Source organism: Epinephelus lanceolatus, chromosome 16, assembly GCF_041903045.1.
Source record: "Epinephelus lanceolatus isolate andai-2023 chromosome 16, ASM4190304v1, whole genome shotgun sequence".
NCBI lineage: Eukaryota > Metazoa > Chordata > Actinopteri > Perciformes > Serranidae > Epinephelus > Epinephelus lanceolatus.
Window position 1 is genome coordinate 41,446,980 of NC_135749.1, and position 22,802 is coordinate 41,469,781.

Consider the following 22,802-nt stretch of genomic DNA (forward strand, 5'->3'; position numbering starts at 1 on the left):
GGGTCTCTCCATTGATCTTTCGACCTTCGCACCTTGCAAGAGGGTCCTCTTACAGCACATGAGAAGAGTCAACTTCCAGGTATGCATCTGGAAGAGGGCACATGAGCACTACCCGGAGATCCCATCCCCTCTTGACCATGGATTTCATATAAACACGGAGACTGGCAAGCTAGAACCACTATGGTTTGAGGGGGACGTCATCCCCAAAGCCCTCGTTGATGTCTTGGCAGAAGAGGAAACAGATGAGGATGACTTGGCTGATGAAATTCATACAATTATGGATGATGATGAGGAAGAAGAGGAAAATGATGATTAAAATCCAGTTCTATCCACATAGTTCCATCACCAGCTAATGTATCGATTGTATAGATTCCTCACATAGCTCACTAGGATGATTTCATAAACACGTTGAGGACGCATCCTGGATCAGAGAAATGCTATCAGTGTAGCTAGATCATATATCTCAGACAACCACTGCCACACCGAGAAAGTAATATAGGAGACAGCATAAATAAATCTTTATAAACAAATCTTCTGAGACATATTCTACAACAAATAATATAAACACTAATATGACCAGAGGTCAGAGTACAATAGATGAGCAGTGAAAAGATCTAAGACCCAAAGAAATGTATTCTATTTTATGTTTGAGATGTATTTTAGTTTCTCCATTTGGCTATACTTAATGTTTATCTTGGCTGTTGGTTAGTAGCCTCTATTGATGGTTGGCTTCTTGATAATTAGTGATGACTGCACACTAGAGTCATCTTTATTCCTTGTGTTGCCTGGACTTTCTTCTTTAATAAATCTCATATTTGTTTCCCTGGTTTTGTGTGACTGTCCGCACCCTTCTTTGCTCAATCTGTTGCTTTTTTTGTTTGTTTGTTTGTTTATTTAGGATCCACCATTAGCCACAGCATAGCTTTATGTTGCACCCTGATACCCCGGTCTACCTAGGGGTGTAACATATACTGTAGTATTCACTTTTCACGTAATTCGCTTCAGATAGTATAACAGTACATACCTCAATTCTCAAATCTTGTTTAAGATGTTGTTTAGATGCAAGAAATAAGCCTAATCCCATTTGGAAGGTTAATGCTTGAAAGTTCTGTTTTCTCCGATTTGAGATACAGTGGAGAACTTTGGTCATAGCAGGTGTAATCTTCTAGATAGAAAGGTCATCTTGGGCTTAAATTGAAGCTTATAAACTTGAGAAGTTTTTCATATACATCTGAGGCAGTGAGATGTGTAATAAAATGCTTGAAAATAATCACTTTTGATGATAATTTGTCAGGCAGACAGACATTTTTTTGTCTTTTGGGGTATGATGAGGGTGATATTTGAAAATAGAAAGGCAGAAAGCCCCAGAATCTTATTCTGCTAGTTTCCCCAGTGGCTCAGGATACACCATGCAAAAATTGAGACTTTTCTGACCATTTATGCAGTTGCAGTACCTTAATATTTGCAATGACATCATTTCGCCAGAAACTTTTCCCAAAAAGGGTTTTTTTTGGCCCCTGAGACCAAACGGCCCCGAGTTGAGGGTTCTCCTTATCAACTTGTGATGGCCCAAGGTATGGGATAACTGAAAATAATAATGAAAAAAAGGTAGCAAAAAACATCCTGAGGGCTGGACCTGGCTCCCGGCCTAGAAGGCTTGGCCGGAGCAGCCGGGGACTGTGAGTGGCAATCTGGGTGTACATGTGCAAGGTGTCCAGAAGAAACAGATCATACGTGTAGTTTGGGACCATATCTTGAATCCATGCACGTCACTGAGATCGAGACTGAATATGGAAACAGAGAATGAAGTTGCGCGATGACAATACTGACTTATAACAGGTGAGATTGCCTGAACGGGAGGACGTGATGAGTGAGAGATGATTCTGTTTCTGCTGAGGAATCGCACATCTGCTTGTTACAATCAACAAGAAACTGAAAGAAAAAGGGTAAGGTGAGTGATTGCCAGCGCTAAGATTCTGCCTAGAATGATGGCTGACAGCAGCAGAAAAGAGAGCTTATTTAAAATTTTGCAGTGGCATCCTGATTGGCTGCGAGAGATCATGACAAAGTTTGATTGGATAACCAGAGGAGTGAACACCCAAAGTCAGCTGATTTGAGGGAGTAGTGAGAGTGGGATGGAGAGAAATGTGAAAGGATGAGCAAAGAGAAAGTCTTTCTGATTGAACTTATGCTGAGCTTCATAAGATTGCACCTGTAGGAGGCTTAAAACTGCATTTACTGTCAGATAAAACTCTGCTGATTTTAGACCGTTCACATACAGCACAGCTACACTCACAAATAACTGAGCCTCCTGCCTGCCAAGTCTGGTGATGCTTCCTCTGCTGTGGTTCAGCGGCTAATAAGCGGAGCTCGCTGCAAACAGCCACCGCTGCAACACAACAAAGTCCACAAATCCATTCAACATCTCCACCATCCACAGTCACACAAACAGCTACTTATTTACTGATGAATTAAAGCTCACAACTTGCACCAACGACTGATGCTTTGGTGTATTTCTTTTTTCAGGCTAGCAAAACATCCTGGTGCCAGCTATTTATTGGGGTTTACCTACCCACTGCCACTCCGAGGTTGTACTGCTGTCATGGCATGAGAAAATAATTGCAAGCATGACTGTTCTCAGCTTCCTAGTTTAAAACTTTTTTGTAAAACGTTTCATAAAATAATTCATCATTCTGTACTCTTCTCTCATTTCACATTTTCAATGTCTGTTAGCCCACCACTATTTTTTTTGTCCAATCTTGTCTATAAAACAAAACATACGTTTCATCATAGTTTTTATTATCAAAGATGTATTCTTAACTCATCAACATCCCCTCTTGGTCATGGAAAAGAAGGTTATTGACAAACATCTTTCGTCATCGTAAATGAAATCAACACTGCAGGGTTAGCCTCAATCTTGGCAAACCTGTGTCATGCAAATTCTCCAGGGTCTTGATGGACAAAATCTGGTATGGTTGGCTTTGGTCCCTGGTAGCTCCTCTCAGGACCCACTGGTGTTGATAGCTGTGAGTGTCCTTGAGGAGAATACAGAGTTAGTGGCCATGTTGGAGCACAATGCTGAGCAGCAGGCATTGGCTAAGCATAGGTTGTCCAAGGGTAAATGGCGGGCTGAGGATATGTAGCGGGTGTAGAAATGAAGGTGTCATCTTGATCGGTTGCTGTGAGTAGGTAGACCAGCTCTCAGGGGGCGTGGCCTGTGGTGCAGATAAGGAATGGATTGACAGATTTCCGATGCAGCAAAGTGGGCCCGGTCTGGAGTTGGCTGTAGCTGATCATAATATTAATGGTATATGGCTGGCTCCAATGGACAGGGTTCTGACTTTGTAGATGATGTGGTACAGCCCTTTCGTATCTGCAGCTCATGCATCAGCTTTTCTAGAAGGTCCATTATGGAATCCTCACATGCTAATTACTCCCTTTGACCTCTCATATCTAGCAGGGCTGTAGCCTTGGTCAGCTGAAGGGTAACTGCTGTGCAGTGCTGGGGTACTGAACGGCTGATGCTGAGTGCATGCTGTTGGTTTATCATCCACAGGAGTCGGGAAGGGTACTCATGCAGGTAATAAGTAGGGGCACCTCTGACCTGGGGTTCTTAAAAGGGACTGAAGCAGAGAAGAATAATCACTTGGAGGGGAGCTAGACTTCTCTCTAAGCACAGTCTTTACAGCAGTGGAGCACGTTGGATGCTAAAAATTTTGTAGTTCCATCTGGAGCATCCATCCGGAGCTTGTAGCTGTTGAACTAGCTGCCTGCAAGGGCTGGAGCAAGGTAGATCCTCTCTAGGTTCCCTGGGAAGGTCATGACATTTTATCAGTCCTAACTGGGAGTACAAACAGGTTGCTCCTTTTAATAAGTGCTCCTCTCCTACTAGTTTTTCTTCTGGACTACCTGCATGCCATTCTGTATACTGTAAGCTGGGCACTGAGGAGCTGGCAAGCCTGTGTCTGTGGGAGCCGAGCTCATAATCTGTTAGCCATAGTGGAAGCTGAATGTTGCACATACAGCACACAGTCTCCAAAGGGACATAAGTTCCATCCTGAGAAAGGGCAAGCACAGGGTATCCAACTCGAAGGACCACAATAAAAACTAAAAAATGTATTTCCTGCAGGTAATGCAGTATTAATAATGATGGCTAAATGCATTTCAAATCATTGCTGTAAATGCAGAATATAAAATGAACTTGCTATCCATTCTGTTGAGCAGAAACAACTGCTACATAATCAGCAACTGGTATAAAACTCAACTCCCCGAGTCAGGGAAATGAACTCCTGCCTCCCACATGACAGACAGTTGGTAACCACTGCAACCAACACTATAAAGGAACACAAGATACATGTGGTAGTCATGATGTGTACATTATTAAAAAAAGACGAACACAAGTGCTCTTAATTGTCAGCCAATACCACAGTAACCAGCATTGTAACACACACACACACACACACACACACACACACACACACACACACACACACAGATGCCTACAACCCAAACAACAGGTGTACCTCCATCCAGGCTGCGTGAGTTTCTCTTGCTGGAGGAGCGCTGGAACAGAGGAGCTGGCCTGTCGATCAGAGAGCTTGCCTGTCTGGTCTGAGCCTGAGTCCGACCACTGTAGCGAAACTTAGAGCCCAATGCCAGGAACTTCCTAGGAGTGGTCGCCATCTCAGTGGAGGTCAGCCTGTAGACAAAGATCACTGATACTGACCCTCTGATCTGACTCTGGGTCAGGTAGCAAGCAAACATATTTAGCAAAATGTCCACATTTCCTTCATTGAAAACACTGCACAGCCACATGAGCATGCTGACCTAAAGAATACAATACCCTACCTGAAAAAAGTGTGATGTTCTACACACACTTTCCAAAGCTTCTTGGCTGCCTTGTAATTGGGCAGTTTAAAGCCAATTGCACTCTCATACTGTTCCACCTGTTAAAACAAGAAACACAATGCTGCTAAATAGATGACTAAATAAATTATAATGTTAGACAGTGAACTACAAATGTAACAGGGAGAGGAATATTTGTTGATATGAAAATATTCTGTACCTCAGATGGTCTTATTTTGATAAAGAAGCTGCTGCGTTTGTACGAGACCTTGAGGACTTTGGGCCAGGGGAAACGGTTGATCCTCAGTTTGTCCTTGTAAACCATCAGGCCACTAGAGCAAACCCCCAGCATGATGTCGACACCATCGAGATCCTGACAGAGACACCCAGAGACAGAAAGATATCCATTCAATGTCAATAGAATATGCAGACTTCAGAAAGCTAAAACATTTTAAGGGAACCTGAAATGAACAGCAAAGATAAAGGAGATCTTAAATGGGTGACAATTCAAGAAGTGACATAAGTTGCGTTCCACCACAAGCAAACAACATCAGTCAATTAATCAATTAATGTTTTTGATCATAGTGGTGGAGAGTACTGTCTAAAGGGCAACACATGTCATTGCAGGATGACTTCAGAAAGAAAATAAAAACAGCTTTTCCACATTTCCTCCCTGGATGCATTGTCACATTCTGGCTACTGTATCTTTCAACCTTCTTCTGTCTGTATGATGATTTGGTGTGTGCTAAGGCTTCAAGAACATGCATCAAATAAAGCATTGCCTTGCAACACAGGTTCCATCACACTAAGGTTGCTTTCACGCCTAAGCTATTTGTTTTGGTTCCTTCACCTGGCGTGAAAACTGTCAGTCAAACCAACTAAACAAGCACACTGAAACCAGCTGAAGAGGAGGCTCTGTCTCCACTTCCAAGAAGACTGCTGCAGTGCATTTGAGGTGTGAAAGCAAAGCAGACCAACCACTTTATTTTGTGATAGTAGGCCTAAATGTTATTTTAGGGTACTTTCATACCTACTTTGTTTGACTTGGTTCAAAGACGTGGTGTGTGTTTGGTGTGTGCCTATTTGGTTCTGTTCATTTGGGCTGATGTTAAAAGCTGTCCATCAAACTCTGGTATGAACGAAAGCATTGGTCATCACCTAAAAAGGTGGCCTTCGTGTCTGGTGCTGTCCAGTTTCAGTCTGGACTAATAAGTCTAATAATCAGTGATTTCTTGGTGCACTCTTTGTGACACCACTGTTAACAATAATTCAGTGTAAACATGAACCAGATCAAATCTAAAGGGCAACAACAAATCATCTTTTGCTTTTTTTATTACAACCATTCACACTTACATTCACACCTACAGGCAATTTAAAGTCAGGGTAAAGTAAAATATTAGATTTACATCAAAACACTTGTTGAAAACATGTAAAAAGACTGGGAACTATATAGTACTGAATAGTGGAATTAGGGGCTGTACACATGCTGCGTTTTTTGCACCCCCAAAGCAGATGCGTGGCAGGACCGCTCCAACACCAAAGCGATGCTGTCAAAGTGCCACATGTTTCTGAGCACATAATTTTCAGGGCAGGTAGAGTTCAACTTTTGGAATGTAGCAGCACGCAGTGCACATCATCTGACAAGGACCAAACAGTCACAGCCAGCAGATATCTTTCACTTGACTGGTAGATATAAGTGTCTGGTAAACATGGAGAACAAGTTGATCATTTCATTGCAGGGCTGCCAGAGCTTTACATCTGTCTCTCGGAAAGCAGGCCTTCACATAATCAGCGCCGGGAGGAAGATAAGCTCTGCACTCAGGATTTCAGGTAAACAGGCTATGATATGGTTTTTGTTAAGGTTGCTTAGCAACCTCACACCCAACCTGCTGCCATGCTCTTGAAAGCTGGCACAGAAAAGGCACAAGAGTAGCACCCAGCGCCCGACCTTGCGTTTCCAGGCAGTTAAAGACGTGGCATGTGCACAGCCCCTTAGACAGTTATACTGTTTTTCACCATTTTTGTGTCTAGGGTGTTTTTTGGGCGGGACTAAAAGCATGCTCAATGATGCAGTGAAGCAACCCTTAGCATAAGTCCTGCCCGTACACTATTTAAGAATTAGAGCCATTGGGTTTTGTTGTTTCTTGAAAATATATAATATAAATTACTATTCTGTAGCAGACTGAGAAAAACTAGGCAGGTCTTAGGCAGGTCAGTGTCGTCTGGCTCCGATTTTGATTCTGGCTGTGGTGGCTCAAACATGTCTGGCTGTACAAGTCCAATACAGCTGCTAGATGGAGCATCCATTGTAGTGCTACAATTAAGAGAGACTGCAGCTTTCCCGTAAGTGGGCTGGGCTTCAATGCATTCAGCGGACACACTCCCAGTGTCTTAAAGCAGAAAAGATAGATCTGTCAGTGTTAACACGCTAATCACGTTGCAATTAATTCTGCACATAATGGGTTATTTTATTTTCAATTGCATTAATGCCGTGCTGCTAGTTTGTTTTTTCGATGCACCCTTATTTGTAGTCAAGCTGTGGCAGTGTGCTTCCTATTGCCACAGTGATGAAAAATAAGACACCACTGCACTTCTAAATGGCTCCTTTCACTTTGAAAAACTCACAGTGGGATCAGTTGTCGAGTCAAAAGTAATATGCACCTTGTGCCAAATGGAATTAAAATATCACTGAAGTACTTTGAGTTCGAGCTACCACCTAAGAGCTGAGCACCCAGGTGCAGCTTATCAGACTGATGTCAGGATGTCAGCAGGTAACTGCATCAACAAAGACAGCAAAGCACTATTTTGGAGTGTGGGAATCACCACAGACCTGTGGATGAACCTAAATCGAAGAGGTTAACTACAGCACTGTTACTTGGGAGGAAAGTGACAGCAGACCTGCATTTCAAGTGTTGTGTGTGATTTATCCTAGCTTCATGAGAGTAAATAAAAGCTCTGCTAGCCACCAGGCTACTTTAAACAATGTAAATGCCATAGCCCTGTGCTAATAAAGTTAGCATGTTGTATTTGTGGGGGAAGGTGTGTAGTAAAAGACAAGTAATTTGTCAGTGAACCTTGTGAGTTGTAATTTTATAACATTACCTTAGTCAAATGCTGCATCTAGAGGTTGTGCATATTAATTAGGCTGCCATTCAAAGTTATACTATGCAAGAATTGTAATTAATGTTTGAAATAATATCACCAGTAAAAGTGAAAGTAAAAGCCAACAGCCCAGATTAGCTCTCATTTGCTTTATCCCTGGTTTTCTAATGCTGTGTCCACAATTTGCATAGCTTCCTCTTGAATGCATGCTACTTACAATCTGGCACCTGGTCGCTACCTTTTTTAAAGTCTCGACCTCACCTGCACACCGTGAACAGAAACGTCATCAATACAGCAAATTAAGAAGAAAAGAAAAAAAATCCAGCAGAGAGCAGTTTGTGCAGACAAATACACCACCACACACTGAGAGTGGGCCATAAGTGATTACACTGAAGGAGTCTACACTTTGTTGGGTTTTTTGGAACATTTCCCATGGTGTATTTTTAAACCGTTTCTGCCTCATCAGCCAACAAAAGGCAATTTCAGATCCGACTTAAACGTTGGAGTTTTTGTTATTTACAACTAATAAAAGTAGTTTAGTTAAGTTTTTACACTTCAGTGCATTTAATGCATTCAATGCATAAGCTGATTCAATACTGTATTTAGATCCAAATTTACTTTTAACATTATCATTTTATTGCTTTTCCAGATGTGATAGTTGTTAATACTAATAAAATCTTGCTTTGCGACAGATCCCACCTTGAGGAGTGATGACTTAGAAATCAGCACAGCGCATGTGTTTAAAATGTTTTCTACTGTATGCACTACTACCACTGATAATCCATGGAAAGAGAGAAGTTGTACTCTGCTGTATTTGCATCCTCAGCAGTTAGCTGTTTTATGATGCAGCTTCCTTGTAGTACTCACCATCATCCACAGGGGGGCAGTATAGACAGGTACAAGTCCTCCCCCCATATTTAGTTAAATCCCTGCTCTGACGCAAACACATTGACCTGATTTTTGGCTGTAAGACCTCACAAGTCACATGTCTCACTGCTGTTCAGGCCAGGCATGCAAGCTTCTCTGATGCATGGCATTAAGAATAACAGACACAAAGCTGCAATCACATTATGGTTTTTCTATACGCATCTATGCTGTTTGTTTTCATGGACCATCAGATGGCAAAGTCACAGTCACACCCAGATTAAAGGAATACTTTGCCGATTTTCAACCAGCTTTGTATTATAACAATGTAGGAAGTGTGTGTAATTGAACTGTGGTAAACTTTCTCCATCTGACCAGCGCCCAGATCTTCCTGTTCATCTCTAAGCTCAAATTTTTCACTGGCTCTTGGGCTGTCGCTTAAAATACAGATTGTACTTCCACAATTTTATGCCTACAACCACAGGCGCAGGGAAATTCAAACCAAACTCAAATCAAATGGTAAAACTAAGCAGTGCTGATCAAATATAAACAAAGACTCTGTTACTGCATTGCCTATTTCAATTTCCTCAAATGCTTTTAAGAATATATTTTAGGTTACTTTTTAACTGTAATTCAAGATTGTTTGTTACCAGCTAGTCACCATATTGTGTCCCATTTCAAAACAGATGAGCTTGCACTGCGCCACCAACCAGTTGGAGCATTTTTTGTTCAGGTGCGATGCAGTGCATTCATGATAATTGTAGGTTTTCTACCCCTTGAGCTGAAGTGAATCCCACAGCCCTTTTTCTCTGTTTTGTCTGGTCATGAAGCACCGATTTCAAAGTATTTAAAATTGGTGCTACATGGCAGCTGCACAGAGAGCCCAGTTTACTGCTGTGAAATATGTCTTTAAGCGTATTATCTGTTATACTTGATCTATGAAGCATTCTTGGATTTTGCAGTCACCATTGGAAAACAAGGTTGACTTTGACAAGGTACTTTTCTCAAGCAGTAAGCAGTTACGAGCAGCTGACTAGCAGAGAAGCTAAAGAGCTGTAGCTCCTGTGCTCACCTTGGCCTGGTGGAGGTCCACTCCGTACATGGAGAGTTTCTTGGCATTCTCCAGGAACATCAGGTCTGCCTGGGCTGGACTCATTGACCTGCCACAACACCACAGCAGGAATTCAACAACACCTTTAATTACTGTGACTGTGAAGAGGCTGTGACAGAAATAATGAAAGTGGGTGTGATTTTGACAGCCATTATTGAAAGGTATCTGGAACAGTTAACAACCATCAACCAGAGCACCTCCGTGCAAACCAAGTTTATTCTTGAGTGTTTTAATTAGGGGTGGGGGAAAAAATTGATACAGCATAGTATTTTATATTTCGTGTGGCGATATTGTATCGATATACGGATGCCAAGAATTAATCTTTTATTATATACATTATTATTTTTTGCAAATACACATTTTAATACAACTTTTGCTATTAGAATAACAACAAAAATAGCATTTTCATTCCACTAGATGGTGCTGAGGTTTTTTTCATTCTTGGCAAAGTCAGCAGAGGTCTCAGTCATCGGCATTTGGCAGGAAGTAAAGATGGAGGCACTGGAGAAAGAAATCAGAAATGCGCCGTTGGCGTTTAAATCAAACATCTGGACTTTATAAAATACCCAACCAACACTCAACCAACACTGGACACACTTAGCTTGACAAAACTAACATCCAACTCTGAGAGAGTTAAGAAAATAATACAGTACATCACCTACTTCATGTGCAAAGATCTGCGTCCATACAACATTGTTGAAAACTAAGGCTTTTGTTACATGCCAAAAACACTGGAACTCAGTAGGGTTGGGAATCTCTCTGTGATAGACGATTCGATACGTATCTAGATACACAGGTTACGATACGATTCAAAAACGATATATTTTTAATACAGAACGATTCGATACGATTCAATACAGTGCAGGACCGATACGGTTCGATACGATTCGATTCGATACGATTCTGTGGTTAACATTTGTTGATGTAGACATTAATCATACATTATAAAATAAAGAAGCCAATTCTACAAAAGTGACATTCTTACAGTGTTTTCAAATTTGTAAAAGACCACATCCCCAAGCATTGTTGCTGTATGGCACTGGCAAAAATAAAATAAAAAGACAAACAACAAAATCACATGTCAAATGTATTTATTTTTAGACATGGACCAAAAAAAGTCTTGCTGAATGAACATCATTTTGTTGGATGAATATAAAAATGAGAAGAAGTTTTAAACTTTAAGTGAAGTGAACTTTAAGTAAAATTTAAGTGTTTTAAACCTACTTGTTGTGTTGTTTTTATGGTATTGTCTGTATCTTATATGGACTTGAGTCTGGAATAAAGTTTATTATAACGCTGTACAATATAAACATAAAGCAGAATAAAATAATAACATGCAATGTAGGGGCAGAATCTGACATCTCCTGTTATTAGTTGATATCATGGACTGTGATGACTAGCAGCTTATCACTGACAGCATGTCAGACTATTTCTCTGTGTTTGCTACACTCTGTGTTTGTCATTTATAAAAAGATAAATCACTTTTCTATAATACATCACTGATATTTCGATGGAATAAATTACTTATTGACTTATTCATACTTCAAAAACAGCATCAATAAGTGATTAACATAAGGGGGATCAAAATAAAACAAATAAATAAAATAAAAATCAACCAGCCACCCTCCTCCTCTGAAAAGTAAAGAACAGTCCCTAAAGTGCGGTGAGGTTTGTGGAAATGTGAACGGCTCGTTTCTCCTCTGACACGCCACATACCTGTGTGCTGCTACAACTCAGCTGTTCAGGTATTTCTGGGCAGTCATGACACCAACGAAGACTTCTTGGACCGGGCTTCTCGGTCGCCGGTAAGCCATTATCTTGCGCCGCGGAGTGCTATGGCCGCCGTATTTGACAGGAATATGTATTTCTGTCTGTGTCTGTGACCCCGTTCAACCCACAACTGACAGGATTCGCCTTTAGTTTCTGCTGCGGCTCGGCTGCTCCCTGGTTTATCCAACCAGCATTAGCTTCTGTTCCTCATCTCCACCGGTCAAGCTGGCGCTGATGTTTACATCCATTATCGTTAATGCCTGCTACGGATATGCGCCCCATATCATCTCTACTTATTTCCCATTGTCCAATGGGATGATTTGAGAGGCGGGCCTTCTGTGGTAGTCCTGACAACAAGTTTACAGTTGGTAAACAAGGAAGGAGAAACCTGTGGCAGCAATTGCTGTATACAGCCCAACAACAGACAGCTTGTTGTCAAACTGCCCTGTGTTATCCTAAAATATGCCTGGAAATGACCATCATGGAGGCAAAGCTCCTGGACCAACTGGTGGTACTCCCCATGATCCACCCTCTTTTTCAGGGTCTCTATGTACGAATTGAGATCATCCTCAGTGGAGCAGGGCAAGTCAGAGGTTACCATCTGAGGAGCCTAGATGACCTCACAGGGTGGGCACGAATGAACATCAAGCCTGCAAAGTCTCTCGATCAAGAAAGGGGTGAGGAGCGACAGGACAGTGTTCATGGCAGGAGAAGAGAAGATCCCACTTCTTGCAGAGCAGCCAATCAGAAGTTTGGGCAGGGAGTACACTTTTGACCTCTCCGACAAACAGATGGGGAGGGGTGGTGCAGAGGCAGCCGACTCACGGCCTGACAAGGATTGACAGCAGCCAGCTCCCCGGGAAACTGAAGCTGTGGTGCTACCAATTCACACTGTTCCAGCTAGGGCTGTAGTCTCCTGGTCGACTAATCAATTATTTGGTCGCTATGCTCTCATCCGACCAAATTCTCATTAGTCGAATAATCGCCTTACTTTCATAAGGAGAAAAGCGCTACATCAATAGCTTACCATGATTAATCCATTATTTCCGGCGGCAGGGGGACAGGCTAAGTCACCTGTGAAAATGGGAGTGTTTTCAAAATACCCCCTTTGTTGACAGAAAGTCAACGCTCAGCGTTGCAGTGATGCAGACCTCCTGTCAGTTTCTGTGTACCAACACCATTTCCCTCAGTGGAAACAAAGCTTGTATTTACTTGTATTTCACAGTTAAGAAACAATAAATTGTGAAGACAGTAAAGCCTCCACCAAAATAGCATTTTAAGTCGTGTGTGTGATTTATCCTGGCTTCATATCCAATCCAATCCAATCCACTTTATTTATATAGCACATTTTAAAAACATAAAAGTTTATCAAAGTGCTGCACAGTGATTTACAATACAGAAAAGCGTAAAATTGAGCAGAGGAAATCTCCGTGCGTCGCTAGGCTAATGTATACCATGTAAAATGCATAGGCTGGCGCTAATAACATTAGCATGTTGTATTTGCTTGGAAAACATGTTTAGTATAAGACAGTTGTTTTGTCAGTGAATGTTGTGAGTTGTAATGGAGCCACATTGTGTGCCGTTACCTTTGTTGAATGTTGCTGTTGTCCCTGGTTTCATATGAGAAGAGGAAAAGATTACTAGACGCTAGGCTAATTTATACAATGTAAATGCCATAGACTTGTGCTAATAACATTAGCATGTTGTATTGGTGGGGGAAATGTGTCCAGATAAAGACATGTGTTTGTCTGTCAGTTCTGCGATTTATAGTAAAGCCGACTTGTGTACTTGTGTTTGAAGTTGTCTCTATTAAGCCATGTTTAATGTGTGTTTTGAATCAACTATATAAATAAAGTTTGATTTGAACTAAACTTTACAGTACTTAACACAGTCCTCCACTGCCGACTAGTGTTTTGGAGGTGTAACTGCAAAGTGACACAGACACACCACCGCAGAAGTAAAAATAACGTGCAGATTTTTTTTTTCCCCACAACTAATCGATTAGTTGAAGATTATGTGCGACTTTAGTCGACCAAGATTTTATTTGGTTGACTACAGCCCTAGTTCCAGCATGTGATGTGGCCTCTGAAGGTGTGTGAAATTCCATCGACCTGGGCCAGCAGGCTGGATGGCATCGCCAACACCTACATCACGAAGTGGTTAGGCCTTCCTCTCTGCTTCTCAGACGCAGGTCTCTTTGGCAAGAACACTCTTCAGCTCCCACTGAAGTCCGTAAGCACGGGGTACAAGCTGGAGAAGGCTTGTCTTGTCGTAGAGCTGAAGGAATCCAGGGACCAGGCTGTAATGGGCGCAGCAGCGGATGTCCGAACAGGGCGCAAGTGGAGGGCCCAGGTAGAGGTGGACCAAGCTATCAGCAGGCTGAAGCATAAGGAGGTCATGGGAAGAGCGCAGGAAGGCCGGGCGTGTCCCAGGGCAAATGGGGCATGGACTCGGTGGGATGACACCATCCACAAGGTCATAACCTGGAGGGACATCTGGCAGACCCCACAGGCAAGGCTCAGCTTCTTGGTGAGGGCAGCATAGAATACCCTTCCCTGCTCACAAAACCTGTCGCAGGCCTCCAGCACATCCTGTCATCATGTGAAGTGGCACTGGCACAGGGGCACTTCAGATGGCGGCACAACTGGGTCCTGCGGAAGCTGGCGGACCTTCTGGAGAAAGGCAGAGTAGCAAACAGAGCCAGCAGAGGCCCGTGGCAGGCCATGCAAGATCATTGCTGACCACTGGGAAGGAATGGGAGATGTGTGTGGACCTCGGCAAGCCGCTGGTCTTCCCCAACAAGCTTGTGCAGACGACCCTGAGACCAGACAATGTGATGTGGTCCACAGCTGCCAAACAGGTCCTCATCACTGAGTTGACTGTCCCCTGGAAGGAGGGAATACCAGTGGCGCATGAGCTAAAGCGGCTCAAGTAATCTGAGCTGGCTGCAGAGTGCAGAGAGGCAGGCTGGGAAGCGTCCATCCACCCAGTGGAAGTTGGGTGCAGGGGCTTTGTGGGCAGGTCGGTTAGCCAGCTTCTCCAGGCTGCTGGAATGACAGGCACAAGTCTACAGAGGGCCAACAAGGAGCGCCTCAGCTCCACCTCTCCGGCGTAAGTGCCACTGCCGCCGGGGTAAAAGCAGCGGTCGGCTGGTAAGGCTGAAGGCCTGTTTGGCGAGCACTTCCAGGGCTTTTTGGACTGAGTATGGAGCAGCGCCTCACCTCTTTATTTCTCGGCACTCACTGGACCCTGTCGACGCCTGGCTGGTACCTGTCGTCGGCCTGGATGAGGTGTTCCAGCCCCACGGCCCGTGCTCTCCTCGTCCCCGCTGGCACGGGGTGAATCTGCACAACCTGCGGCCTCTGTGTGTGGCTCCCCAGACAGCTAACGCCGCGGACCCGCCGGCTCCTGCCAGGATTGGGCTGGTAAATGCTAGATTGCTAGCGAACAAAACGTTTATCCTGAAGGATTTCCTGACTTCCCGAGGATTGGATTTTCTCTGTGTGACTGAGACGTGGCTGACTGTTGGTGAGTCCAGTGCTTTCACAGAACTTTACCCGATGATTGCTGCTATTTTAACTCCCCACGGACGTCGGGTCGAGGAGGAGGAATAGCGACTATTTATAAGAATCACTATAAATGTAAGCAGCTAGGTAAGATGACGTGTGCCGTCTGAGTGCCATAAATCGTTTCGTCCTGGAAGCGACCTGGGGTGGACCCGGAGACAGTTTCCTAAAGGTATGGATATACACTATATAGAAATAGCTTATCTTGGGGCGTCGGTAGCGTAGTGGATAGTGTCGGCGCCCCATGTACAGAGGCATCGCCTCGCTGCAGCGGCCGTGGGTTCAAATCTGGCTCGCGGCCCTTTGCTGCATGTCAGTCCCCACTCTCTCTCTGTCTCCCCATTTCACCTTCTGTCCTGTCAATAAAGGCAAAAAGCCCATAAAAATAATCTTAAAAAAAAACAAAATAGCTTATCTTCACACCGATGGTCTCATTTGCTGTTGTAGGTCACGCACAGACATCAGCAGAAACGAGAGACTTTTGCATATCCAGTTAAAAGTTCCTTGTAGCGGCTTTAAAGATTGAAATAAAACGATAATGTTGCTTAAATGCACTATCATTATTTGTAGTTTTGCTTTAATAATGATAATTACATTTTGCAGATATTAATGTACTCCTACTTATGTGTAATATTCTGAATACAGGGTTTGTCTTGTAACAGAATTGTTTTACAAATCCACTTAGTTGTTGGGTGATGTACAGAAAGTGAACTTGACTGAGGCAGTGTTCTGACCTGTATGTATGGTGCAGCTCCATCATTTTGTCCTCCAGTTCCTTGGTCTGACCCTGGGCCATTTTCATATCTTTAGCGTAATCTTCGCCATGCACCTCTGGGTCATACTCGCCTAGCTCTGACTGCAGGGCGTAGGAGCCCAGCAGCGACAGGGTGACAAAGGAACAGGGAAGGCGGCCCTGAAGGATGTCCTTCCGCAGCTGGAGACACAGGTAGTACCTGCAAAGCAAGTTCCACTGATAACAATTGTCTGTAAAACTTCCTGTCGGCACAGATTAATCGGCCAAACCGATAAATCCGTCAGCCTCAATAAAGGCATACCTTAAAGGAGACGATATGTGTCAATGTTTTTGTTTTGCGTCGATGATATCAGATGGTTGATCATTAAATCTATACATCAGTCCAGATCAATTAATTGTTACACCCCTACATGGGACTTTGTAGTCACCTTTACAAATCAAAATAATATGTAACCACAATCATTTTAAAAAGGACAAAATGGAAACATGGAAATATGAGCTTACCATCCTAGTTATAAACTGCACACATTTATAGTTTTAATTAATTGACTTAGAGTGATTTTACTGATGATCATTTTGACACTTGTTGGTTGATTTGTTAGTAATCCTCTTGATACAATAGGTGCAGGTGATATAGAAGGTGATTTGACCCAGTCATCATTACTCACACATGCACTCCTAAAATCACTGAATAACCCATGCAGCATTTTTCTATTCTATCCTTTTCCTCTCATCTGGAAAAAGAAATCCTTTCCACAGTGAACTTTTGATACAGTGAAATGATGTTTGTAGGGCGCAGCTGACAAAATCAATGGAAGCCATGCAGTACCTTGTTATGTCTTCAGAGAGCTGGGCTGGGTCAGGTGGATAAAATTTCACATTGAATGTGAAATTATAATTGGCACCTGGAGGAAAAAAATGAACGTGTAATGAAACAACTGTAAACATGTATTAGAAACTGTGTACTTGGAAAAAGTTCAGCTTACCTTGAACCTGCCTACGGATCTCCTTGGTTAGGTCCATCCAAATCTGATCAAGAAAATGAGATTCGAAATCATCAAACACCATTTAGTGTAAGAACACTTCGACACTGAGAGCCATAGATTAATCTAAGCACCAAAGAAAGACCTGTCTCTTTCTTCATCAAATAATGAGGTTGGGATAGTTGGAATACTAACTTATGATAGTTTAAATCCAGCTCACCTTCATGGTGGGCGTCTCCCAGATGACCAGGCCATAGTAGTCCTTCTCCAGCAGGTTAAGGTGGTCACACACCTTAATGAACAGCTCCTGGCCTTTAGCATGTTTCTGACACACGCATGCATACAGGAAACAAGACTCTCTGAATAATTAAACGTTAAACAACCTGACATCACATACAAGACAATGTATTCAGTAATGTGCTAAACATGATGAGCAGATGGTGAGAACAGTGCAGAGACCCAGAAGGAGCAGTGGCCCCTCTCACAGGGGACTGTTCAACAGCTGTCAGCTTCTAACTGAAACATGGACTTAGCCAAAGAGAGGACTGATCTGAGATGGGACTGGAGCCATCATGAGCAATTAAACCACCTTTGTCTGCTGGCATTATGATATTCTGTTGAAAATCCATCAAGGCTTGTCATTTGAGCTCTGACAGATTACAATTCTCCTGTTGAAGATTCAGATTTCAGATCGTGTGGTGGTACACATTGAACAAGACAAGAAGTTTCTCCAGGACATCTGCGGAATATTATTCATAAGATGATTGTAAAGGAAAGTAGCAGGGTTTATCAGATTGGTGTTCAAAAAAGGTGCAGAGCTTTAGGCATTGCTAATGCTCAAAAGAGAAGGAAAGATATGTTGCTAATGATTTTTTTATTTCCTTCAGGACGTAAGAGTAGTAATGAAGAAGAAATCCCTCACTAGTAATTGGTGTTGCACTGAGGTTAGCTAAAAGTCTGAGGAGAGCATTATGACTAGTTTGTCAGGGATTGGATTTGGCATGTTTCCAACCCTTAAAAAAACTTCCCAGTGGTTTTGGATTTCCTTTGCTGTGCAGATGAAAGGATTCCTATTTACGACTGGGAATATGAAAAGTGGGAAGTGGCAAGGATTAGTTGGTTGCGGGCTTTGTCGTTGTCTCCTAGTGGGGGTGAGAAGCTGATCAATGGTAATTAAATATAATTAATATTAAATATTACAAGTGGCTTTATAGGTTGTGATCAAAAAGCAAGTCATCCCATTGAGGCCATGCATGTTTTCAACACAATAGATAATCAAGAAGTGTTGGAATTGGGTCCAACCCTTTGCTAAGCCTCTACCTAGAACGCACACTGTCCAATCAGCAAACGTAACTAGGCATGGGAGGCCTGTCAAGCTTTCAGAACAAGGTAAATTGCAGAAATGGTGTGCAATTAATGTGTGTAATTAATCTACCATTTACTTATTTATTTATTAATTTTTCACAGTAATTAGTAGCTAGTTCCATAAATGGACAGGCAGAGGGTACTTTCTGTAGTTCTGGTTGAGGGTACGGGGCTGTCAGTAAATAGTCTGTTGGGCAAAGGGAAACAAAATCTGTGTGGGTACATGAAACCCTAAAAATGAGGGTGGATCACAAGGAGTTCCACCAGTTGGTCCAGGAGCTTCGCCTCCAGAAATGTGAGGTATGTAGCAACACAAAAACAGCAAGCAAAAGGCTTCATTCCCAAACTAATGGTAGCCAGTTTAGTATGTCAGCAAACAAACACGGTCGAACATTAGTTTCAAGTCACTTATGCTTTAACTTTAAGGGAGGTTGCTGTATAGCATTTGAGACTGTTGGCACTTTAAACACATGGAAAAGTGGGATAATTTAGTTTTGCTAGCATTGGGCTAAAAAATATTAGATAATGAAAGCTATAGGGAATCATAACTAAACATAGCTTAAAATAAAACAATACATTGACTTACCGTGCCATGCAAGAATATTGTTTTTACTGTATATGTTTGTCATCATTTAAATTTTCAAGACATGCAGTGCCTCACACTTGCCTTGGGGACCAGTGAGCTTTTCCCATGATTTTACTTTCTTCTTTAGTCAGAGTACTCCACCAACAAATCACATTGTGAATGTAGCTTTCAAATGCATACTGTAGTCTTTTCTGTCTATTTGTCTTTGATATTCCAGAACTGTTATTCCAAAAATGTAGTCATATTTTCTGAGAAGGCTGAGTCTTCTATTGATAAGGGTCTAAAGGGACCTGGGAGGTTTGCTATGGCAAATCCTCCTGTGGGTAGTGGAATGAGATGACTGTCACCGCATTTGTGAAGAAACAGTTATGTGTCAGGGAGAACCCATAATGGTTGCTTCCCCTTTCTTTCTTAAATGAGAAGTTGAACTGATCCTTGAGTTGCTAATATAGGCACCAGTAGGAGGCCTCCCACGACCAGTTTCCGAAGTTCATCTGCCGCCCAGTGAATGATCTCATCCTGTATATGTGAAAATGTCTCCTGGCCCATTTGGTTGCCATAAAGACAGAAGTGTTTTGACAGTGATCCCATGTGGTGTTCCTGAAGAACCTGAAGGCTGACTTGTCATGCCATGTCTTGATTTGGGGCTGCAAATCAAATAATTCTAGAGAACCATTTTTTCACCTTTAAAGATGCACAGGTGCTAATTGCTTTTCAATGGAACAGTGGGCATGTCTGATGGCAGCCTGAATGAAGTTCAAGAGTGTCTGAGTTGGGCAACGGATGTTATCCCTTAGGGTTGCCATCTGACTGAACCTGGGCAAAGATCTAGAGCACTGTTCCTCTTGATATAGTAGATTTGTTTGGAAGTGGGATTAGTCATCCCTTCAGTTTGAATGACATACACCTTGATGTTAATTTTAAAGCAATGCCTTACATGATCTCACTTAAGTTCTTTTAAGCCTGTCTCATGACCTAAATCCTGTAGGAGGAATACAATGCCACAAAAGGGACAATTTTTTCCCTCCATTTGTTTTTGAGGTTGAGGTAGTAGAGTAAAGGTGGCTGTGTAATAGACCTCAATTTTGAAGCAAATTTTCTGGAATCGGATGAGTTGGGATTACGGATTCCACAGAATCTGTGTTTGATATGGAAGCTGAAATGGTGTAGTAAGGCCTGGGAACTGGTACATTTTTAGAACAATCAAAACCAGCTGTCCAGGGAATGCAAAGGCTGGTCCTTTGAAAACTGTAATATTTAAGATTTAAGTGGAGGGTTACAGGGTTGACCTTGATAGAAGTGTAATGGGAGTTCATGTCATGGTTATTGCAGGCACTTGAACCCAAGTGCAAAAGCAACAGCAATGCAAGAGAAACTCAAAGAAAATAATGTCTGATGATTACCAGATTCTAGCAACAGGCAGACAAAGGCAAAACAGAATTTGCTGGCTTGAAACACGAGGAGCAAAGACGAGAAGCAAAAATAAAATCGCAACACCAGGAAGCACTGACCATGAACTGACAAAGAACAAGATATGTGTACATAGAGAACTAATCAGAAGAACAAGACACAGCTGGAGTAGGCAGGGACTGGCAAAAGGAGGGAAACACAAGGATAGGCGAACAATGGAGTCAATGATGGTGTGGTAGGGCACATGCCTTGCATGGAGCAAATGAGACTACAACAAAGGTGTGCAGGCAAAACTCTGGAACAGGGAAGGACTAATGAGACTGATATAAAGTAGGTGAAGGTAATCAGGGCAGGGCAGACAAACACTATGGCAGGAAAACACGAAGACAGGAAGTAAAACCAGAGACGACACATGCAAAGTGAATCTACAGAACAAAACAGGAAACAAATTAAACATGAATGAATATCATGAAACAAGAAAAAACACAAATAGAAAATGCAAATAACAAAGTAACAGAGATAAGACTACACCCAAAATCCCAGGATCATGACAGTTCAAGGCTTCAACAAATTATTCTTAGGCCAAACTCCCTAGATGTCCAGTAATCAAAAATAGTGTGATAGGAGCTTTAAACATTTGGGGAACATTTGCCCGTTGCTGTTCATTTGATCAGCAGGTGGTATTTTCCATGAAACTCAAAATCAATTTGCATCAAACTGAGATGAAGAGCTTCGGGATGGTTGGTATGGTCAAGATCAGTCTGGCTGCACTTAAAGATTTCTTTAATTATCAATCAATGTGCTGATTATTTTCCACTTAATCACTTAATCTATGAAATGTTAAGAAATAGTAAATATGCTTATCCCAGTTTCCTTGAATCCAAGTTACTGTCTTCAGATGTCTTATTTTCAGTGTAGAAAGGTTTCTTTTTTTCAGACAATGAGTTTTTAAGGAGATGTAGTTTACCTTGACATGTTTCGACTGTCACTGCAGTCTTCTTCAGAAGCGTCATCTGACGTGCATCATGACGTGTCTTTATCAGCTGGTAGTATCCCGGAGACGTGACCAGCCTGGCAATCCGACAGATTTTCCAGACTGGTCACGCCCCCCGCCGCCCGGTGTTCTTTGTAGGAGAGAGTCCCAGGTGTGTGACAGCATGAAAGCCCCCTCATCCCGGTTGATGGTGTTCCTGGCCCGCCTCCTGATCTCTATGGCCTCCTTGATCCAACGTTTGAACTTGTTGCTTTCCGATCCGATGATTTTTGCGTTGTCCCAGTCCATGATGTGATTATTTCTTTTGCAGTGATCTGATATGGCTGATTTTAGGTTCACCTGCTCTGCTTTTTCTTTTTGTGATCTTGTGAGATGTCCTGTCGTTTCCTTTTCGCATTCTTTTTTATGTTCTGTTTTTCTTGTGTTAAAGCTTCTTCCTGTTTCTCCTAGGTATGTTTTTTTACATGTTTTGCATGGGATTTTGTATATTATGTTGCATTTTTTGTCCGTGTTCATCCTGTCTTTTGGATGAACTAAGAGCTGGCGGAGCTTTGTGTGAGGTTTTAATATTGCATTTATTTTGTGTTTTTTCATTGTCCTCTGTATGCGCTCGCTGATCCCCCTGATGTACGGTATGGTCACCATGTCTTTGTAGCTGCTGTCGGTTTTTTGTTTGGGTTTTGTTTTGTTTCCTTTCTGTTTTTCTTTGTTTTTGACTTGCTGTTTCCCTTTGGTTATGGCCCATTTTGGATATTGGCAGTGTGTGAGTGCGTGTCGTATGTGTTTTTCCTCCTCCTGTCTGTCCTCTTCCTCGGTGATGATACTGGCCCATTCATAAAGTGTTCTGACTACGGAGAGTTTGTGTGCTGTAGGGTGTTCCGATGTCCAGAGAAGGTATTGATCTGTGTGTGTGGGTTTTCTGTATACTGTGATTTTTATACTGCCATCGTCTTTGTGATTAATTTTTATGTCCAGGAAGTTTATGGTTCTGTTTGTTTCCTCTTCGTGTGTGAATTTGATGTTTCCAGTGCTGTCCATGTTGTTCAGGTGATCCGTGAGTTGTTGTGTGTCCAGATTTGATTTTTTTCCAGGATGTCGTCCACGTATCTTTTTCAGAGGGTGGGTTTGTATTGTGTGGGTGCTGTGGTTAAGGCTTTTGCTTCCATATCCTCCATAAAAAAACTGCTCATGATGGCTGATAGTGGATCTCCCATTGCAAAACCTTGTTTTTGTCTGTAGATTTTGTCTCTGAATTGGAAGTGGGTGGATTTTGCAACGAAATGTAAGAGGCAGGTTGTGTCTTCAACTGTGAGGTTTGTGCGTTTCCTGAAGGTCCTGTCATTCCTGAGGCGTTCCTGTACAATTTGTAGTGTGACGTCGACGGGGGTTTTGGTGAATAATGATACGACATCATGTGAAATAAAGATTTTGTCCGTTTCTATTTTTGTGTTT

At 42.4% G+C, this 22,802-nt stretch overlaps 1 protein-coding gene across 18 annotated transcripts in view; it reads right to left on the reverse strand.

Annotated features, from left to right (window-relative positions):
- Positions 1-22,802, reverse strand: part of epb41a (erythrocyte membrane protein band 4.1a) — a 253,745-nt gene that overhangs the window by 126,686 nt on the left and 104,257 nt on the right. For all 18 annotated transcript variants that reach the window (XM_033641650.2, XM_033641615.2, XM_078176107.1 and 15 more), the window contains exons 4-11: positions 17,216-17,320; positions 16,999-17,041; positions 16,842-16,917; positions 15,993-16,211; positions 9,884-9,971; positions 5,066-5,218; positions 4,849-4,946; positions 4,524-4,699 (exon numbers count right to left, since the gene is read on the reverse strand). In XM_033641650.2, the coding sequence (XP_033497541.1) occupies positions 4,524-4,699; positions 4,849-4,946; positions 5,066-5,218; positions 9,884-9,971; positions 15,993-16,211; positions 16,842-16,917; positions 16,999-17,041; positions 17,216-17,320 (958 nt within the window). The remainder of the gene's footprint in view (positions 1-4,523; positions 4,700-4,848; positions 4,947-5,065; positions 5,219-9,883; positions 9,972-15,992; positions 16,212-16,841; positions 16,918-16,998; positions 17,042-17,215; positions 17,321-22,802) is intronic.